Consider the following 21474-nt stretch of genomic DNA (forward strand, 5'->3'; position numbering starts at 1 on the left):
TTCACCTAACGATCTGTCAAAACATGCCCTCCAAAGATTTAAATTATGCAAGTATAGCTTGCTTTACCAGCACAAATCCTAATAGTTTGCATTCCACTCTTTAATTATGTATTTAAGTTCATGGATATAGTCTGAAATCTTTTATTAGAAAACTGTTAACTCCAGACTTCAAAGTCCCCTTTTGAGACCTGCATACCCTGGAAGAAATGTTTTCCACCCAATCGGCTTCCTATACTCTATTTTCCACATAAAAGCAGATAACCAACCTGCGGTGGTACTCACCTAGCAGGGGAGCAGCATAAACCATATTGGACAAAGGCCTAAGACAACAGTCCTCCAACCTGGCCACGCCTCAGACTCAGAGTATCCTCAGGCCATACCTGCAACAATTCTGGCTTCAGTGGTCTAGGGTGGAGTCCAGGCCTCATTCAGCATTTTCAACACTTCCTGTGTGATGCCGACTTCACAGCTGGGAGTTTAGAGTCACTGTGTGGGGGCACTCCCGTGATCCAAGAAAAAGCTCTATCACCACAGGCAACTAAGAAGGTGGGAGACACTAAGCAGAAAACAGGAGGATGAGCAGAGCTACTTCTCCATTCAGCCATGCCTCCTAATTAAAAAAGAAATTATAAAATAATTTGAGGTAATTATTCACTATAAAAAGTTGATGAACAACATCCAGAACAGATGTCTTTAAAATGGGAACTCTTTTAGTGCTTTTAAGGGTTTACTGATCATTAATGACCTAATAAAGGCAAAAACAACAACAACAAAACAACAAAACTGGCCGGGCGCGGCGGCTCACGCCTGTAATCCCAGCACTTTGGGAGGCCGAGGCGGGCGGATCACTTGAGGTCAGGAGTTTGAGACCAGCTTGACCTACATAGTGAAACCCCGTCTCTACTAAAATACAAAAATTAGCCAGGTGTGGTGGCGGGTGCCTATAATCTCAGCTACTTGGGAGGCTGAGGTAGGAGCATCACTTGAACCCAGGAGGTGGAGGCTGCAGTGAGCCAAGATTGTGCCGCTGCTCTCCAGCCTGGGCGACAGAGAAAGACTCCTTCTCAAAAACAACAACAACAAAACTAAAAGTCAGAAGAAAAACTTTTTTTTTTTTTTTTTAGTGAGAGAGTCTCACTGTGTTGCCCAAGCTGGAGTGCAGTGGCGCAATCTCAGTTCACTGCAACCTCTGCCTCCCAGATTCAAGCAATTCTCCTGCCTCAGCCTCCCGAGTAGCTGGGACTACAGGCATGCGCCACGATGCCTGGGCTAATTTTTGTATTTTTAGCAGAGATGGGGGTTTCACCACATTGGCCAGGCTGGTCTTGAACTCCTGACAGATAATCCACCCACCTCAGCCTCCCAAAGTGCTGGGATTACAGGCGTGAGCCACCGCACCCGGCCAGAAGAAAAACTATAATGCAACTAAAGCAGAAGTAATATGACAGAAAAAATTAAACTCCTGCCAAACGCAGTGGCCCACACCTGCAGTCCCAGCTCCTCAGGAGGCTGAGGTGGGAGGATCCCTTGAGCCAATAACTTTGACGCTGCAGTAAGCCATGATTGCACCACTGCACTCTACCTTGGGTCACAGAGTACAATCCTGTCTCAATAAAATAAATTAAACTCACAAGCAACTCTTCAGAAATGTCTTTTGAACAAAAGATGCTTCTTTTGTAATTAAACTCATCTCTCATTTGCTCTTCTAATTCACTGAAATCTAACTTTCACTACCAACACTCCACTTTCTCAAAAATAACCTTCCAATCCAAGATTTTCCCTTCTCAATGAAGTCAAGTTCTCTGAAGCATCCACAACTCTACAAGACAACTAATCTTCCACTCTCTCATCATTGTTCTTCCAATCTCTTAGGTAAGAAACTTTGAAAATACCAGAAATTATATACACTTTCCATCACAAATACCCTAAGGTGATCACGAATCCCAAATTTCTGGGACCATCTCAACAAAATATCAAAATGTTCAGAAAAACTGCATTTGGCAAGAACAGCAACTGAATGAATTAAATTAAGCATTACAATTAATCAATCCATACTGAAATCACATACAACTGAGAAACATAGCATAGAGAACAGGACCTCAATGAATCGAAAGCAGCAGAAGCACTTTCCTGAACACACACAACTCAGGAAGATTACTAAGTGATTCATCTCCTCTTCATTTCTACAGTTACTATCCAGCACAGGCCCTGATGACCCCACCTATGCCTGGGTATCTGCAATAACCTAGGTGCTGGCCGCCTCCTATCTACCTAGTAAAATGCTTGGCACCTAAAAGACTCACAAATGCTGACAGAATGGCTCACAGTCGTCAAACAGCTTGTCACCAAGCTAAATCGACACTTATTGAGCACCAATGACATAAAAAGGACATTAAAAAGCAGTTTAAGATGTTTAAGCAACATGTCCTGCCTTCAAAGAACTGGGGCCAGGGAAGGGAAGGAGGACATACAGCTAGTGTGTACTAATGTCCACTAAGCTCTAGATAATGTTAAAGGCATTTAATCAACATATTTCATTTAATCTGCACAAAATTTCTAAAAGGGATTCCTAATCTTTTTTGGGTGGCAGCAGACTTCCTGAGAAACCGATGTAAGGGAATTAGGCCCACCTCCTAAAGAATGCATGTACACGCATTTCTGCCTATGATTTCAGAACTTCACAGACCCTCCGAAGCTCCCAAAGCCCAATACTACCTGCTACTCAAAGTGAGGTCACCAGGCCAGGAGCCTAGGAACTACCCAGGAGCTCAGACAGCGCTCAGGGCCCACCCCAGGTGTACTGAATCCAAATGTGAATAGTCACAAGACACGCAGCTGATTTTCAATGGACTTTCAAGTTTGAGAAGCACTGCTATGCTCTATCTTATGTAATCCCAAGCCTCTACCATGAAGCAAGCACACTGCTATCACGGTGACTGTCCCTATGGCTATGGCTCTGGACTTCTATTTTAAGTTGGGTAACCATTTATCATCCAAATTAGCGGCATATTTCAGAGTGAAAGGATCATTATGATGCATTATGCTGGGATAAGTTTAGACCAGGACATGCGGTCACTCCTTAATTTTAAGGTGTATATAAAGGTAGAATCTTAACTCTTCAACTTGGTGTAATGGGCGTCTCTGCCTACCAACCTTTTTGAAGGCTGTGCACCTAAGATCCCAGTAACTCAGTAGCTCTGCATTTATTCATTACTCTGCTGATAAGCCTTCATGCAGGCAGCTCCCTCAACCCCCATGCTGAAGAAGTCCTACTTGTCCTTCAAGGCTCAACGCAGGTATCCACCTCCTCAAAAGGTGTTTCTAAACCCTATTGTGGCCAAAGCACTGTTGACATTTCACAGTAATTCTCATTTACCTATGTCTCTGTGAACGAACTGTTATCTCCTTGTGTCAGTCTGTATTTCGTCGACTGAAGCACAATACTGAGAATCTAATAAAGATTTGTTGAATGATGAAGATGAAAACACTTTAAAAGTTCAGAGAAACCAACCTTGCCTGAGATTCCACAAACAGAAAATGGAACAGGATTGGAACTTGGGGCTGACCTCATGGCACAGACACATTAACAGTTAAGGAACAATAATATTTAAAGAAGACTGTAAGATGCAATCAGACAGTACAGATGATTTGCCAGGGAGAAAAGACAATCTTCCAGTCTGAGGAGTCCAGGAGGAACTGGCATATCTGGAAAAGGAGAGGGGGGAGAGACATTACGCTCATGTGGGACAGAAGCGAACTGGCCAGCTCCCCTTCCTACCCTGTGGGAGAGTGGTCACCCAGTTCAGAGATCAACACACACCCACCCCCAGGCCAGATGGGAGCCCCGCCTGGCATACCACCCTCCTCGCCACAGTGCTCTGGTTCAGGGACGACCCAAAGGGCATGAAGCTCAGGACACTGCCTAGAATTCTGGGAAGCACACTCACTCTCTTGGTCAGCTTGGTGTGACGGAGGCTGCGCCCAAATGTGAAGCCTGCAACTGCTGTGGCCATTCCGCCATCTTGGGGGAAACTAGCCCTGGGATAATACTGACATGCAGAATGAAAAGATGAAGAAATGCAAAGTGAAAAAATGAAAAGAAGTCAGGTCCTCAAAACTCTAACTGAATGGCTGAATTAAACTTTGAAGCCTGATCTACCTCTGGAATTTCCAGTTATATGAGCCACTAAATCTCTGGTTTATGGTGTAAACTAGTTAGAAAGCTGAGCTCTACTTGTTTTTTTTTTTTAAAAAGGGAGGGCACCCTAACATATGAATAGGGTGAGCAAAAAAGGAGATAAAAGGATAGCTGGGCAGCAGTGACCAGAGAATTCATATAAAGCAGTAAGATCACCCAGCTGGGCTCACTGGCTCATGCCTATAATCCCAGCGCTTTGGGAGGCGGAGACCCTATTCCTCCTTCTCAAGACTAGCTCATTACCCATCTTCATTCTCTGAATTACTACAAAAGAACCTGCCACATGCACCACATAATTCAGCACTTAATTACACATCTTGTAATATGCCCAGTTGTTTCTTATGCCTTAGCTATCCATTATACACAAGGGTAAGGATACTTTGGTTATCTTCCTGGATATCTACAGCAGTAGCTGAAATAGTTGGCCTTCACCAAACTTAAGCCAGCTTATTGATAAATATTTTATAAATGGGCCGGGAGTGGTGGCTCACGCCTATAATCCAAGCACTTTGGGAGGCCGAGGCAGGCGATCCTGGATCACTTGAGGTCAGGAGGTCGAGACCAGACTCGCCAATATGGTGAAACCCCATCTCTACTAAAAAATACAAGAAGTAGCTGGGCGTGGTGGTGCATGCCTGTAGTCTCAGCTACTCAGGAGGCTGAGGCAAGAGAATCGCTTTAGCACGAGAGGTGGAGGTTGCAGTGAGCCAAGATTGCGCACTGCACTCCAGCCTGGGCAACAGAGCAAGACTCTGTCTCAAAAAAAAAAAACCAAAAACTAATAATAATAATAATAAACATATCTTTTAAAATATTTTTCAAACATTCCATATGTAGAACTTGTTTTTGATATTACTTTTAAAATTTAAAAAAATTCATGTTTTAAATATCCACTAAACATCTCCTTAATACCCCGTAGCAAAATATACCTCTCCCTTTGCCCCAAAAATAATCCATGAATTAAGGACGTTCATATTCCAGTTTACAATAATGTGCTTAATTTGCTCTAGAAAATAAGATAATTCACAACAACTAAAAACTGGACCCAAAAAAACCTGCCAAATATCACCATTTTTTAGTACGCATATACTATAACTTGTGAATATGCAGCAGTCCTTAAAAAACAATGCTGAAGATTAAGTTAAGGCTCTTGAGATATAAAACAACAATCGCAAAGGAAAATATTTAATGGAAAAACATTCACAATGTAAGAAATGGAAAGCCACGCATGGTGGCTCACGTCTGTAGTCCCAGCATTTTGGGTGGCTGAGGAGGGAGAACGGCCTGAGCCTGGGAGTTGGACACTGTAGTGGGTGAGCTATGATCAGGCCACTCACTCCAGCCTGGATGACAGACCCAGACCCCATCTCTAAAAAAGAGGAAGAAGTAGGAAAATCTTCTTACTAAACAAGTATCATTCCACATTTTAAGAAGGAAAATACTATACCATGAACACCCCACAACGAGCTGGCTCCCGCCAGCCACCCACCTCCCACCAGCCACCGGCCACCCTAAGGCCTCCCCCTCCTCTAGGCACCATTCAGGCCTTCCACACTTCTCAACTGGGCCCCTCAACAAACTACCTCCGCCTCTGTGCTCACCCCTCACCCTCCAAACTGCATGTGGCCACCACAGAGCTGTCTCTCAACTGAACCTTACTATTCTGGTGCCCAGGGAAATCCTTTCAAGTCTCCCAGAACTTTTCAGACTAAAAGGCTCTAGCAGAGACTACAAGACGCACCATCCACCTTCCCAGCCAACCCCCAGCGCCGCAGCCCCTACAACTCTCCACGCCCCAAATGCACTTCAGTGACAAGGCACACACTGCGTCTTTCTGCTTTGGGCGCTGTTCTCTTGGGCCCCTGCTGGCCTGGATGACTCCACACACTACAGAACTCAGTTCCAACTCAGTTCCAAAGGCTCATCTTTGTGAACTATTTTCCTCACAAACATGAGCCAAGGTGTCCCCAGGGACTCTCCTGTGACGGCCTCTCTAACTCTGGATCCTAACAGTTGATTCTCTAGCTTCTTTACCACACTAGACCGTGGGCTTCTGAATATGTCCAATGTGGTATGTCTTTCATGAATGTGTTTGTTAATAAATATTTCCTGAGCACTCACCATGTTCTAGGACAAGGGGCCCTAGCAGTGAACAAAGCAAACAAAAACCCCTGCCCTCACGGAGCTTACACTGGGGGAGGACAAGAGAGTGACCCTGAGACACGTATGTCAGGATACCGGATATGTAGGGTATTAGGCGTGAAGTGCTCTGGAGAGGGAGCAAGGAGACAGGGTGACAAGTGTGAAGGAGGGCGCGATTTTAAAGGTGGGTAAAGTGGGCCTAAGACGATGGCACAGACACAGAGACTCACTGAAAGTAGGGGAGCAAGCCACAGGGACAGAGCAGGCGAGCCTGTCTACAGACAGAGGGTCTCGGGGAGAGACAATGTGTTCCCCTCCGTTTCTGTACCCACAATGCCTGCCACACAGCTGAGCTCAATAACTAGTGGGTGAACGATGGCTTTGGCTAAGACACCTAAGGTCACAAAGGTGGGGGAAAAGATCAACTAACTGCAGCAAACCAACTGAAAAGCTCTTTCCATGTTTACCGGTGACACATAATTGGGCCCTGTACTGGAAAGACGGTCGGCTGCTCCATGGATCTTGGATTTGGGCGACAGCTGCATTTGCTCTAAGCAGGCCTGCGAAGATCACCAGCATGCCCAAAGAGCCCCTGCGGCCAAGCGCTTGCCAGTAACGCTGGTGAAGGCATTCTCTCTGCATTGCTAAGTGTCCTATGATCTCCAGACTACACTTGTTGAGAAAGAGACCAAGGAATAAAACAAAATAACTTATATGTGACATGCGAGTCAGTCACCTGGATTCAAGAAACTATCACAACAGAGGTAAAGAGAGCACTGAAGAACCTGAAGAGAAGCTTAGGGGTCACACACGCATTCTAAATGCAGAAATGACAATCGATCTGATACTTCGGGAAGCAGCCACCTCTTCTTCAGCTCTCATGACTATTTCTACAGAAGGCAAATCTGTCCCTCGTGGTCTTGCAGGCTGTGGTCCTGAACTTCATGCCTAGAACTATTACAGAAACACCCAACACAACCAGAAGCAGCCCTGAGAACAGTGAATGGCACCCAGCTCTTCTCTGTTTCCTTCCACTGCTCCCTGTCAATTAACCTCTTCACTGGACAAACACCTGAGTGCCCACTGTGCTAGGCAGTGGGGACCCTGGGGGAGCCAGACCACACCAGACTCAAAAACCAGACTCAAAAAAGCCTTCGTGACCACAGAGCTGCTTCCGGCTCATCCATGTGGTGTTCGCCTCTGCATAAGGCACAATCTCCACAGACACAGCCATGTCTTCCTTCCGCTCCTCTCAGGACAGGGCCCACACAGGCCTCTCTACACAGCTGATTGCCTTCCGAGGAAGGACAGGGCATCTACAGAATCAAAGTATAAGGGCCTTCAAAGCCTGCCGTGCACACAAAATACTGCAATTTGTTTCCCTTCTCACAGAGATCAACTGATGAATATGCTAACTTAAGTCTATGTTTCCACCCAAAAGCAGCAAGGGCAAAGAAGCACAGCTGCAAGGTGTTTCTGTCCACCTTAAAAAGCAAAAGCTACGGGATGCAGTGGCTCACGCCGATCATCCCAGCACAATGGGAGGCTGAGGCAGGTGGATCACTTGAGGTCAGGAGTTCAAGACCAGCCTGGCCAACACGGTGAAACTTCATTTCTGCTAAAAATACAAAAATCAGCCAGGCATGGTGGCATGCACCTGGAATCCCAGCTACTCGGGAGGCTGAGGCAGAGAATCCCTTGAGCCCAGGAGGCAGACGTTGCAGTCAGCTGAGATCTTGCCACTGCCTGGGTGACAGAACAAGACTCCATCTAAGACAAAAAAAAAAAAAAAAAAAAAAAAAAAGCTAGCCCTTTCTCACTGCCTAAAACTCTAATTACAGGTGGAAGAAAAGTTCGTGCTGCTGGCACCTAACTTACAATACATCGCTATGGCACAGAAGAGCAAAGAGGTAAGAAGCTAGAGAGAACCAAGCGTAATTATTTCAGCACCATTTTGGGAAAAACTAGAGACTAGAATTTCCTCACCTGACAAATCCATGACCAACAACAGCAAAAGGGAGCAGGAATTCCTGATGGCGAATTGGCGTACTGCTATGCACACATCCTCGGAGACGCTGACAATAGGCTTCAGGATGAATTAGACAGTTCCAATTCTGTGGGACATCAGGTGCTCACAGTTACACTGAGCTGTCGGGGAGTGTGCTGATCCCATGCTGTCCACAGGGGTCCTATTTCAAGATGTGGGGTGCAGAGCACCAGCCAGAGCAGCTCTTAAGGCTTTGGGGAACACATCTGTACTTACATTTTTAAAGACATATGCTTTTTGCAACTTACAAATCCCAACACGGGCCCTGGCACAGAGCAAGTGCTGGGCAAACGCTTGTTTAAAAGGCATTAATTATTTACTTAATGAATGCCAAATCAAACTGAAATCTCATTCTGAAGACACAACATGACAGATCTCCAAAGTAGCAAAACGTCAGGTTTCTCATCTGCTCAGAACTGTTCCACAATTCCACTCAGCACTAAAATAAGTTGGTATCACACTCAGAGTGAGGGGCACAATCCGTATCTTGGTTGTTGTTCATATCTAACCTAGACTGGAGATGTAACACTTTGTCTGAAATATGATTTCGTTATTGCTATTCATGGGAAAGTGCTCAACAAGTTAAAAGGAAAACAGCTGTACACAAACCCATGCAGAGGATCTGCAACCTGAGCCTGGCTGAGACAGCCTGGGGACCTGCTCACAGGGATCCTTACTCAGTGTCTTTGAGTGGCACCCAGGGTGCCAGGTGATTCTGGTGTTAGAAGAGGGCATTCAAGGATCACAAACCTAAAAACGCTGTTAAATCCAACGATTCCAAATTTCTCAAGTTTACTACCAAAAGTACTAAAGGAAACATTTAAAATAAGGTAACAGATGTCAGCTAAGTTTTTCTTAGTATCTTCTTTAATTTCTACAAACATCATCCGGACAGATGTTTGCGTTTAAAGGTGCCTCCCTCTCAAAATAAACGGAATACGCCCCTAAACGACCTTCCCTATCTACTCTATCCAATTATCACTGACGACACCGAAGGGCTACTTGCCTTACATTAATCTGTCTCAGAAGTCCCCAAAAGAAATGCCCTACTTCTTTCCCCCCCAAGTTATGAGGCTTCCGATGCCAAGGTGAGCAGGGAGTCGAGTCCCAGTTATGGAGGACAGCCCGAAGAATCAAATCCCTGGCAATTCTCAAAGCATCTCAAAGACCCCTGCACAATCATCTCAACCCAGCAAACTGTTTTTTTTTTTTTTTTTTTTTTTTTTGAGATGGAGTCTTGCTCTGTTGCCCAGGATATAATGCTGTGGCACAATCTGGCACACTGAAACCTCTGCCTCCCGGCTTCAAGTGATTCTCCTGCCTCAGCCTCTCAAGTAGCTGGGATTACAGACATGCGCCACCACGCCCAGCTAGTTTTTGTATTTTTAGTAGAGATGGGGTTTCACCATGTTGGCCAGACTGGTCTCAAACTCCTTACCTCAAGTGATCCACCTACTTCAGTCTCCCAAAGTGCTGGGATTACAAGAGTAAGCCTTGCACCCGGCCTCAACCAGCAATCTTAACACAGAGCGTTGCTACCAACTTAACTCAGTCCTGAGTTAAGAGCTTGGATTATCAAATTCTTTACTTCTCCTCTCCAGACTCCTGGCTAACCACTTCACCCTACACACCACTTCAGCCACAAATTTATCTGTTTCCCAAACAGGCTGCAGGCTTTGAGACTGTTCGTCTGCACATTCTCCTCCACATGCCCTTGTCCGTGTGCTTCTCTGCCTGGAAAACTCCAGCTCAAATGTCACGGTTCGAGAAGAGACGTCTTCCCAGCTTTGCCTGACATTCAGTCCCACTCTCCTCCTTTTTCGAAACACCTTATACCTAACTCCTGAGTCATGCAACTTCTCTCCACCTCCATTGCACGTTCTGAGTCAAAAGTCCAAGGACCCTGCACTAAATGATCTCCTTACTGCCACTGCAACCCCGTGAGTCCATTCTTCACTGGGCAGAGTATGATCCCAAACAGCAATCTGATTATGAGGTTCCATGGTCAAATGTTGTACCATCCTGGCCGGGCGCGGTGGCTCACACCTGTAATCCCAGCACTTTGGGAGGTCGAGGCGGGTGGATCACGAGGTCAGGAGATCGAGACCATCCTGGCTAACACGGTGAAACCCCGTCTCTACTAAAAATACAAAAAATTATCCAGGCACGCTGGCAGGCGCCTGTAGTCCCAGCTGCTCAGGAGGCTGAGGCAGGAGAATGGCGTGAACCCGGGAAGTGGAGCTTGCAGTGAGCTGAGATCCAGCCACTGCACTTCAGCCCGAGCGACAGAGCGAGACTCTATCTCAAAAAAAAAAAAAAAAAAAAAAGAAATGTTGTACCATCCCCTCTTCCACACTTTTCTCAGGATAAAGACAGTAACATCTAACAAAGACTGCAAGATTGGATGGTGCGTCTGTCCTTCCCCTCCAGCTCTGTGCCCAAGACACATAGGTCCTTGCTGAGTTCTCTGCAGTGCTCCAAATTCCCTCCAGCTGAAGGTCCACCGCACACGCTGTCCCCACTGTCTCATGCTGTAAACGCATCACTTCCACGGGAACCATTCTCTGACTTCAGATTGTGTTCCCTTCCTTTGGGAAACATCTCTGTTTGGAGTGACATGTATTTAACTGTGATTATCGGATGAACAAACTGTTTTCCTCACTGGACCCATAAACTCCTCGGTGGGAGAAACAATGCCTGTTTTTGCTCATTACTCCCTCCTCAGTGCCTGGTACACAGCGGCCACTCAGCAACTATCTGCTGAATGAATGAAGAAATGAATGAATGAATGTTCTTGACTATGTTGTTCACACTTGTGCTACAAGAATTACCACCCTAAAACTGGATGCACCCAGTCATTAGCCTGCTTCTCTCCCTTGCTACCCGGCAAACCTGTAAAGCACAGGAATTCTCTCTTCAGCTCTATACTCCTAGCATCTGGCCACCAAAATCTCTGAACGATCACAAAAGATATAAAGTCTTTCATGTGTGGTTCTGAAAACAGTGTCTAATATCTGCAAATTAATTCTAAACAAAATCGTAAACCACACTTGGAAGCCCTGATTTTGCATTTTATTACAAGTTAGAAGTAGTTAAATGCGGTTATCTCTCAGGAGTGGGACCTGAGCTGGGGAGTGTTTTGTTTTTTGCCATTGCAGTGCTCTGATGAAACAAAGTGACAGAAGACAAAAATATGATTTTGAAGAAGATGGAGAAAAATTCAGGTTAATTACCCGGTTTCTCATTATTCCCTAGGGCAGGTGACTTACCAATCTCCAACTAATAAAAAGTTTGTCCTCATAAATCTAGTGCAAAGGCAATGGATGGACAAGAATTTGAATGTGAATCAGACCTCCTTTTTTGTTTTTTGAGACGGAGTTTCACTCTTTCACCCAGGCTGGAGTGAAGTGGCGTGATTTTGGCTCACAGCAACCTCTGCCCCCACGCGTTCAAGCTATTCTCCTGCTTCAGCCTCCCAAGCAGCTGGGAATATAGGTGCCCGCCACCATGCCCGACTAAATTTTTTTATTTTTAGCAGAGATGGGGTTTCACCAAGTAGGCCAGGATGGTCTCAAACTCCTGACCTCAGGTGATCCACCCACCTCGGCCTCCCAAAGTGCTGGGATTATAGGCGTGAGCCACCATGCCCAGCCCAGACTTCTTTTTACAATATGAACACCGGACAGCATGACTGCTATTAAGGGGGTGGAAGTCTTCAAAATATTTATTTTCTTTCTTGACATGAGTCTCGCTCTGTCACCCAAGCTGAAGTGCAGTGGCACAATCTCAACTCACTACAATCTGCACCTCCCAGGTTCAAGCGATCCTCCCACCTCAACCTCCCAAGTAGCTGGGACTACAGAAGAGCACCACCATGCCCAGCTAATTTTTGTATTTTTTGTAGAGAAAGAGTTTTGCTATGTTGCCCAGGCTGGTCCCAAACTCCTGAGCTTGAGTGATTCACCTGCCTCAGCCTACCAAAGTGCTGGAATTACAGGCGTGAGTCACTGCACCTGGCCCAAAATATTTCTTAAAGAAAAAAAATTGTTTGGACAACATGTTATAAGTTTTGACAGCACTTCCACAATCCCCCGCATACTGGACCCTGATAAGCCACTTTAATCTCCTGAATATCTGCTTCATTCCCTGGCAAAATTAGGTAAAAATAAGAAAACTGACTTCAGTAGATGTTTTCAATAATTTTGAAAACAAGGTTTGCTTAATAAGGCTCAGTTCAGTGACTAGATAGAACAGAAATACTCCAATGGAAAAAAGCATAGAAGACACACACCAAACAGACGACGAAGAATCAGAGAGGAAGGGAATGACTTCTACTTCTCACTTTAAATACTTCTGTGCTGTTTTCATGCCTTAAAAATAGCATGTCATTATAATAGAAAACAAAATAAAGAACTTCATTGTACCACACACAATATTTAGTGGATAGTAACACATTATAGTAACAGATTTTGTAATTAGTGACATTAAAGTTTTTAAACACGCATTTCATTCATTCATTCTGTAAATGCTTATGGAGCAACTACTAAGGGGAAGCCACAATGTGAAAGATTATGCCTTCATCAGTCTCTTCCAAAAAACCAGTTTGGCAAAGTAGAAAAAGCAAAGGATTCAGGAGTCAAAACACCTGCTTTCAAAAGGTCCTGAGGACCAGCAGCCATGTGACCTCAAGTCACAATCTCTCTGGGTCTTATCTTACTCATCTGTAAAATGGTTATAATAATACAGGACAGAGTTGCTGTAAAGGCTCAAACAAGCTAAGGCACTTTCTAAACTATGCAGTTCATAGAGTTTATAGGCTTCAAGTGATGACTACTGCAATGCTTAGTATTTTGTAATAAATATGTTCCTCCTTGTCCAATGATCAGATCTACCCAGAAGGCCTACGTGAGGTCTTAAATAAATATATAGTCTTTGCAGCTATCTAAGGGAAATTATTACTTAAGATATCAAGAGAAGGGGTATATAGGAACTCTCCGTACTTTCCTCTCAATTTTGCTGTGAACCTAAAACTGCTCTAAAAAAATTAAATATAAAAAAATTGTTTCAATGTACCAGAAGTTTTTTATATTGGGCAGGAATCTCGAAAACGTCTAGAATTGAACTTCATTTTGAAATTCTCTTCTATTTTTAACCAAAACTTCAACATGTCCTATCAAAAGTAAAAAGACTGATACTTTCAGAATGAACAGGGAGGCTGGGTGTGGTGGCTCACACCTATAATCCCAGTACTTTAGTAAGTTGAGGCAGGAGGATCCCTTGAGGCCAGAAGTTCGAGACCAGTCTGGGAAACACAGTGAATCCCTGTCTCTACAAAACAACAACAAATTGTTTTTTTCAAAGAATGAGTAGGGAGGCTGAGTGCAGTGGCTCATGCCTGTAATCCCAGCACCTTGGGAGGCCAAGGTAGGTGGATCACCTGAGGTCAGGAGTTCGACACCAGCCTGACCACCATGGTGAAACCCCGTCTCTACTAAAAATACAAAAAAAAATTAGCTGGGCGTGGTGGGTCACACCTGTAATCCCAGCACTTTGAGAGGCCAAGGAGGGGCAGATCACCTGAGGTTAGGAGATCAAGACCACCTGACCAACACGGTGAAACCTGTGTCTACTAAAAATACAAAAACTGGGCCAGGTGCGGTAGCTCACGCCTGTAATCCCAGCACTTTGGGAGGCTGAGGCAGCTGGATCACCTGAGGTCAGGAGTTCGAGATCAGCCTAACATGGTGAAACCCCATCTCTACTAAAAATACAAAAAAATTAGCTGGGCATGGTGGCAGGCGCCTGTAATCCCAGCTACTCAAGAGGCTGAGGCAGGAGAATCGCTTGAATCTGGGAGGCAGAGGTTGTAGTGAACCGAGATTGCACCATTGTATTCCAGACTGGGCAAGAGAGTGAGACTGTCTCAAAAATAAAAAAACCCAAGGGCATGATATGTCTGTACTCAATATACACAAACGAAAAGGAGCACATCTTCATAAAACAAAGACAAATGGAAAACAAAAATCTAGCACCATCAGATCAGGAAGAGAGAGAAAGGGAAGGAAGGAGGGAGAAGTCAGCTAGAAGTAAAAATCAGATACAAAAGGCACAGGAGTGGCTGGGTGTGGTGGCTCACACCTTTAATCCCAGCACTTTGGGAGGCAGGAGGATCATGAGGTCAGGAGATCGAGACCATCCTGGCTAACACAGTGAAACCCCATCTCTACTAAAAATACAAAAAATTAGCTGGGCGTGGTGGCGGGCCCCTGTAGTCCCAGCTACTCGGGAGGCTGAGGCAGGAGAATCGCTTGAACCCGGGAGGCAGAGGTTGCAGTGAGATGAGATCACGCCAGTGCACTCCAGCCTGGGCGACAGAGTGAGAGTCCATCTCAAAAAAAAAAGAAAAAAGAAAAAAAAAGGCACAGGAGTGGGGACACTCATCTTGTTACCACGGATACTCTCACTTCAAAATGGACTGGTTTTGAGACTCTCGAGCCATACAGTACAGGCTTAAGGAGATGTCCCTCCAGTTGATGCCAGAAAAATAAACTGAGAATGGATCTGAAGAATGACAACCGATAAGGCTGTAGACACAAGCCCAACCTGGAGGAGACTGAGGACTCTTAGGAGTAGCCATCACTACAGTGCAGACGGCGGCAGGTGCTGGGTCCGTACTCCACGTGTACACTCTCCTAACAATTTTCATGTGAGCCCAAAAGGGAAAGTCGAGGAATTCAGGCTTTAACAGCCCCAAACCACAGTTCTGTCTCAACATCTTACCCGCCCTATTCCAGGAGAGGGCAACCAGGGCATGACGTTTCAAGACAGGGCAGAATGGCAGTGCTGGTAGAGCTTCTGGGTTCTCAAGTCATCTGATGAAAATGGGATCACGGCCCAGGAGCTTTCAAATAGCCAGAAAATAGCCAGTTCAGAAAAAGTCTATGATCTGAAGATTCTACATCAAGGTTTACGATACATTCTACATTTTCTAGTCCTTGAAACAAATACTATACACATACCCCATGAGCTACCTTTATTTTCCTACACTAACTCTTCATCCAGCCCGTATTGACAGAAATGGTCACAGACCTTTTGGGAGAACACTTCAATAAACAGGAAAACTGCAGTCCAAGCACATGTAAGTCTTTGGAAATGAACATCTACACTGCTGAAGTGGCACTAAAGTGACAAATGACAGTAATCCAATGGCCCAAGGCCAGCAAATTCCATTGCAAACAGATTTATCTGTTTTGTGCGATGGTGATTCTTGCATGTGTGGCAGTAAATAGATAAGTAACAGCCTAATTACAAATTCAAAAGCAAGCTCTTCCCACTATGTTTCATGTTTTGGTATATTACCCGTTAAGAAGTGCCCTCAGCAACCACGTTTAATGTGTCACTTGAATACCGGCAACCATTAACAGGAAGTACCGACATGTCTGAAATTATATCTTTAAAAACAAACAAACAAACAAAAAAACAGAAACAAAAACCCTGATGTAACTAATTCAACTAGAGATGATACCACTTTTCTCAATTACTTGAATGTTATATTCTGAGCACAGCACAATGAAATGTGCCGCTTAGGCTTGGCATTAAACAGCAATCATTAAGCTTGGTAATCCTTTTCTCCTTTAAGTTTTCCTATGTGAATCACTGCTTAAATCCTATCAGTTCCACATAACAGAACACTGGAATACATGTCCTAACTTTTGCTTTAGTGAGGAATTTAGAATGTGGTAGGCCCGCTTAGTATTCACCGGAATTTCAGTGCACTGCCGTCTCAACGAGATGGGCTCAAGAGCATGAAGGTGAGGTCCCGGTACAGGGCGGCTGCTCAGATCATCTGTACAAACCATTCAGGCGACCACTGGCTCACAAACTTAAAACACCTACTCTTAGGACATGTTTAAATAGCTTGCTGTCACTAAGAAAAGGAAAACTGTTATCTCCAAATGCCCTGTCAACATTTCAAATAATTGTATTTACTTCAGCTGCTTATTACATGAGACTCTAATAAAAATCTATCTCTTTCAAGAATTAACACTAATCCAGCTGTCAGCTAGAAACAGATATTCAGCAATACAGTAACATTCAGTCACAAGCTAGAGGTGGAAGCCAAGACTTTCCATCATGTAAAATTTGGGGGCCCTGCTATCACAAGGTAAAAAAAAAAAAAAAGAGACTGGGGTGAGTCTATGCAGACAAGAACAGAAGCCAACTGCATGATATTCGAATTGGGTGTAGGAAGCATTATTGTGGAGATGTCACTATAAATGACATCAATAATCACAAACATTTTTTCAGGTGTAAGGCAAAACTAACAGCTTCAAATTAATTACCCCAAATCATTTAATTGGTGCCCTTGGTGACACAGAGTTCACTTGGACTTACACTTCAACTGCTGAAGTTCATTTGTCTTTGCTAAAATGTTGACAGTCACTGGTCTCAAAATGTTTTCAAATTCTTCACTATTACACTTCAATACAGGTAACAGGGATCAACCAACACTTTCTAATAACTGGAAATAGGGTTATGAACCTAAAAACTTTTTAATTTATTATTTATTTTGAGATGGAGTTTCGTGCTTTTTTTTTTTTTTTGAGACGGAGTCTTGCTCTGTCACCCAGGTTGGAGTGCAGTGGCGCGATCTCGGTTCACTGCAACCTCCGCCTCCCAGGTTCAAGTGATTCTCCTGCCTCAGCCTCCCAAGTAGCTGGGACTACAGGCAAGCTTCACCACACTCGGCTAATTTTTGTATTTTTCATAGAGATGGGGTTTCACCATATTGGTCAGACTGGTCTCAAACTCTCGACCTCAAGTGATCCACCCGCGTGGGCCTCCCAAAGTGCTGGGATTACAGGCACCAGCCACGGCGCTGATCCGTAAACATTTTTAAATTGTAACTTTTTCCACGTACCATTATTCTCAGTGATAAATTTAACTTTAACAAGTCAATTTTTTTTTTTTTTTTTGGAGACGGAGTTTTGCTCTTGCTGCCCAGGCTGCAGTGCAATGGTGCCATCTCAGCTCATTGCAACCTCTGCCTACCGGGTTCAAGTGATTCTCCTGCCTCAGCCTTCCAAGTAGCTGGGATTACTACAGACACATGCCACCACACCCCATTAATTTTGTATTTTTAGTAGAGACGAGGTTTCTCCATGTTGATCAGGCTGGTCTCCAGCTCAGACTCAGGTGATCCACCCGCCTCAGCCTCCCAAAGTGCTGGAATTACAGGTGTGAGCCACCGCGCCCGGACAACAAGTCAAATTTAAAATAAGACCTTTAATTTGCAGTTGTTATTCCCAACAGAAACAAGTAATATGCATATCATGGCGTGTAACACCTGATAAACAATCAGTATTTGCTGAATGAGTGAACGGCCATTAAGGCTGCAAGACTCAGAACAGCAGGCAAACAAATCAAACAAATTTATTAAAACACTCAGAATGACTCAAGCAGGAACCAGTAACTAAATCCTGTCACACATGATTCCATTACTTGTTTCCATTACTATTTTTTTTTAATGAAAATTATTAGAAATCGGCCAGGGGCAGTGGCTCACACCTATAATCCCAGCACTTCGGGAGGCCGAGGTGGGTGGATCACCTGAGGTCAGGAGTTTGAGACCAGCCTGATCAACATGGTGAAACGCGTCTTTAATAAAAATACAAAAAATTAGCAGGGCGTGGTGGCGAGCACCTGTAATCCCAGCTACTTGGTAGGCTGAGGCAGAAGAATCGCTTGAACCTGGGAGGCAGAGGTTGCAGTGGGCCAAGATGGCGCCATTGCACTCCAGCCTAGGCAACAAGAGCAAAATTCCATCTCAAAAAAAAAAGAAAATCATGAGAAATCAAATTATTTCCTTTGCTACTTTCTCCATGCTAGAACTTAAAAGCATTTAAATCATACTTTAAAAGAATAAACCCAAAGTGTTGCTAACATTTCTGTTCCGCCAACTTTCGCTACTCCAATTTTCTAAAGATGTATATATAACGACGCTTTAGACTGTTCTATAAAACGTAAATACTGGGACAACGAATGCACAGGAAATTACAATTAAGTTTACATATTATCCATCCCCATTAATTAACATTTCAATCAACCTTGCATTGTGATTGATGCTTATTAAATAAAGGAAGTGAGTTACGCCTAAAGATGCTTTCTTCATGTCAAAATCACAAGGAATATTACACATTAATTCATCATGAGACATACTTGTTCATACCAATTTCAATAGGCTAATTAGTATTTAAGTTGAGAAAAAGCAAATATCAAATCTTTTTTTGTTTAAAATAGAAAGGTCTAAACAAAGCTAAATACACAAAATCTCTTAAAATCTTTGTTATACATTTGTAAAAATTATTCAACTGCTGATGCCTTCTTTGGTGCAAAGACCTACACTACTTACAAAAGTAAATGCACAAAGGAACAAAACGTTAAAGGGGGAGGAAGTTCTGATGCAAACTAAACTACAGCTAATTTAACACAATTGAAGCTTGTCGTAAGATCTAATTTTTTAAAAAGTTTTCGCATTTTAGATTCCACAACACGCATTCATTACAACAGTTACGAAAATCATGTTTCAAAAGAGGTCTAGTCAGATTGACTTCATCTGCAGAACGGCAACAAAACCCAACTGCTTATGAAGGGTTATGATTTTACCCGCCACCAGTTTTCCGAATGGCTACTTTGTTTCATTTCCCCATATTCAATACAAATACACAATGAGATGGTTTAAAAGTGTGCAACAATTTATAGGGACCAGATGTCAACAAATTAGCAGTCTAAAGCAAGACTGACAAATAATAACATCACGCCGATTTTTGTCCAGAATAATTATAATGGCGGAGGGGGAACACGGGGTGGGAGAAGGGGTGGGAGAGGTGAATAAGAGCTTAACTCTACACGCACATCTCCCAAAAAGATCTCTTTCTTTCCACTACGGGATTATTGTAAAGGGCCCCTAAGCTTTAGATACTGTTCAGGCAGGGTGCGTTAGTGTCAGCCTGGCTGGGATGGATTCGTGCAAGGGATGTCACTCAAATGCAAGTGAAAGTACGGTCCTTGCGACTTATTTCGAGTTTTCTTTGCAACAGTAGCCTAACGCCGCTACTCAGCGAATTCTATCTAAAAACCAGAAAATCAGCAGCCCCCGCGTCATCAATCAAGCTGAAAAAGGAAGCTTTGGGGGCAAAGGGGCAACAGGGCACCCCCAAATCTTTGAGACTCGCTCTGGGTAGAGGCAGTAACCTGAGCTGCTCTGGAGCTCCTGCCGCTGCAGGGGACTCCCGGAGCCCCCGGGCCGCCTCCCCGGGCCGGCGCGGCGGGGAGGGCCCCACTCCACACCCCAGGCTCGCCCCGCGGTCCAGCCCCGGGGAGGTTAACCCCTTCGGCGCCCCCCACGCCCTCCCCAGGCGGGGCCCGGAGCCCCCGTCCCTCGGCCTCTCCGGGACTAGGGGTCCTGGGTGGCTCAGGGGGACGAAGGCGCGACGGGCGCGGAGGCGGCGGGTGGCTCCGGCCTAGGCCCGGGCAGCGTGTCCCGGCGCCCTCCCCCACTCCCACACGCTCGCTCCGGGCAGGGCGCGGGCGCCCGCCCGCCGCGGCGTCCGCCCGCCCCGGGCTTGGGCCCCTTCCGGCCGAAGGCGCGGACCGGCGGCTACCTGCGGGCTGTGGAGGGCCATGGCTGCCCGTTTCAATGGGACTCGGCGTTCCTCCGGCTGCTCACGCTGCTTCCCCCGCCGCCGCCATCTTCTCACCCGCACATACACACTCGCATCGGCCGCCGCGCCTGCGCACTGGCCGCGCGCCGCGGGGCGCGGGGAGGCCGGCGTGCTGCTGCGCCTGCGCGGCCGACAGGTGGGCGTGCGTCTGCCGGGCCGCGGACCTTCCCTGCCCCGCCTGGAACCGGCCGGACTCTGAGCCCCGCGACCCTCGGGCGGAAGCTGCCGGGCGGCTGCATTCTAAGAGCCCGCCGGGTCCTGCCTGCGAAGCCGGAAGGGGAGGCAGCAGGCAGGTGGAGGTGGCAACGCCGAGGCGCCGGCGGGCCCCGGCTCCTCACCTACTGGCACCTGGGCCCCCGGAGCACGGGAGCCGCGGCCTTTGGTCGGCCTGGGGCCCACGAGCCGCCCTCGGCGTCCCTGGGCCCGGGCCTCGGGAGTGTTCGCATTAGATCTCCGAGGAGGGTCAGGTTTATGAAGATCCCATTGCCGCCCATTCATTCATTCGTTCACTCTTCATTCACTCCCCAAGTCCTGCCTGGGCGCCTGGGCCACGCCTTTTGCTAGGCATTAGAGGAAAAAAGGAAAACAGAAACAAAACGTAGGGCATAAAAGCACGCGCAAAGTGCTTGACATGAGGCCTGGCAAGTAGCAAGCACTCAGCAAGTGCTACGTGTTGCACACGTGCGTGCGTGTGCACGGCAAACCAGCCTTGGGGGGGTCGTTGGTCCATTCATTATTGAGAAGCAGGCACCCCTGCCTGACTGCACCGTTTTCCAGCCAGTGGGCCCACCCTCGGGTTTTGGCCCCTTTTCTAGCTGTGATTTCATACAAGCGACTTCACTAAGCGTTGGTCTCCTCACCTGTGAATAAGACAAATATGTCGTAACGCGTAAGATTTCTGTGAGTTTCAAATTAGATTAATGTGAGCACACTGGCCAAGAGAACAGTCAATAAAAATTGGCTACTGGGATTGTTATTAATAACCATTATCATTGCTTTCATTTGTTCAACAAACACCTACAGAGAGTCTATTCCTACTAGACCCTACGCTAAGCAGAGGAGATTAACAGGAAGATCCATTCCCACGTTACATAAAATAGGAAGCCTGATCTCTTCATAAAGGATGCCATGAAACATATAAGTGGGCCAGGCGCGGTGGCTCACGCCTGGAATCCCACACATTGGGAGGCCGAGGCGGGCGGATCACAGTGAAGAGTTGGAGACCCGTCTGGCCAGTATGATGAAACCCCGTCTAAACTAAAAATACAAAAATTGGCGGGTTGTAGTGATCCAATGTAGTGATTGATCCAATCAATCTTGCTTGGATCCTGATAGGTCTTTTAAGCTGATTTTACTGTTCATTT

General features: G+C 45.6%; 1 protein-coding gene across 2 annotated transcripts in view; it reads right to left on the reverse strand.

Annotated features, from left to right (window-relative positions):
- USP10 (ubiquitin specific peptidase 10) overlaps positions 1-20207 on the reverse strand; it is an 83060-nt gene extending 62853 nt beyond the window's left edge. Inside the window, exon 1 of one of the 2 annotated variants that reach the window (XM_030924724.1) lies at positions 381-443. In XM_030924724.1, the coding sequence (XP_030780584.1) occupies positions 381-428 (48 nt within the window). In that variant the 5' untranslated portion in view covers positions 429-443. Of the gene's footprint in view, positions 1-380; positions 444-20050 lie in introns of those variants that run through there. The other variant, XM_010355625.2, reaches the window with a different exon arrangement.
- Positions 20208-21474: the final 1267 nt, after the last annotated feature.

The sequence above is a fragment of the Rhinopithecus roxellana genome, chromosome 20 (genome assembly GCF_007565055.1).
Source record: "Rhinopithecus roxellana isolate Shanxi Qingling chromosome 20, ASM756505v1, whole genome shotgun sequence".
NCBI classification, from domain to species: Eukaryota; Metazoa; Chordata; class Mammalia; order Primates; family Cercopithecidae; genus Rhinopithecus; species Rhinopithecus roxellana.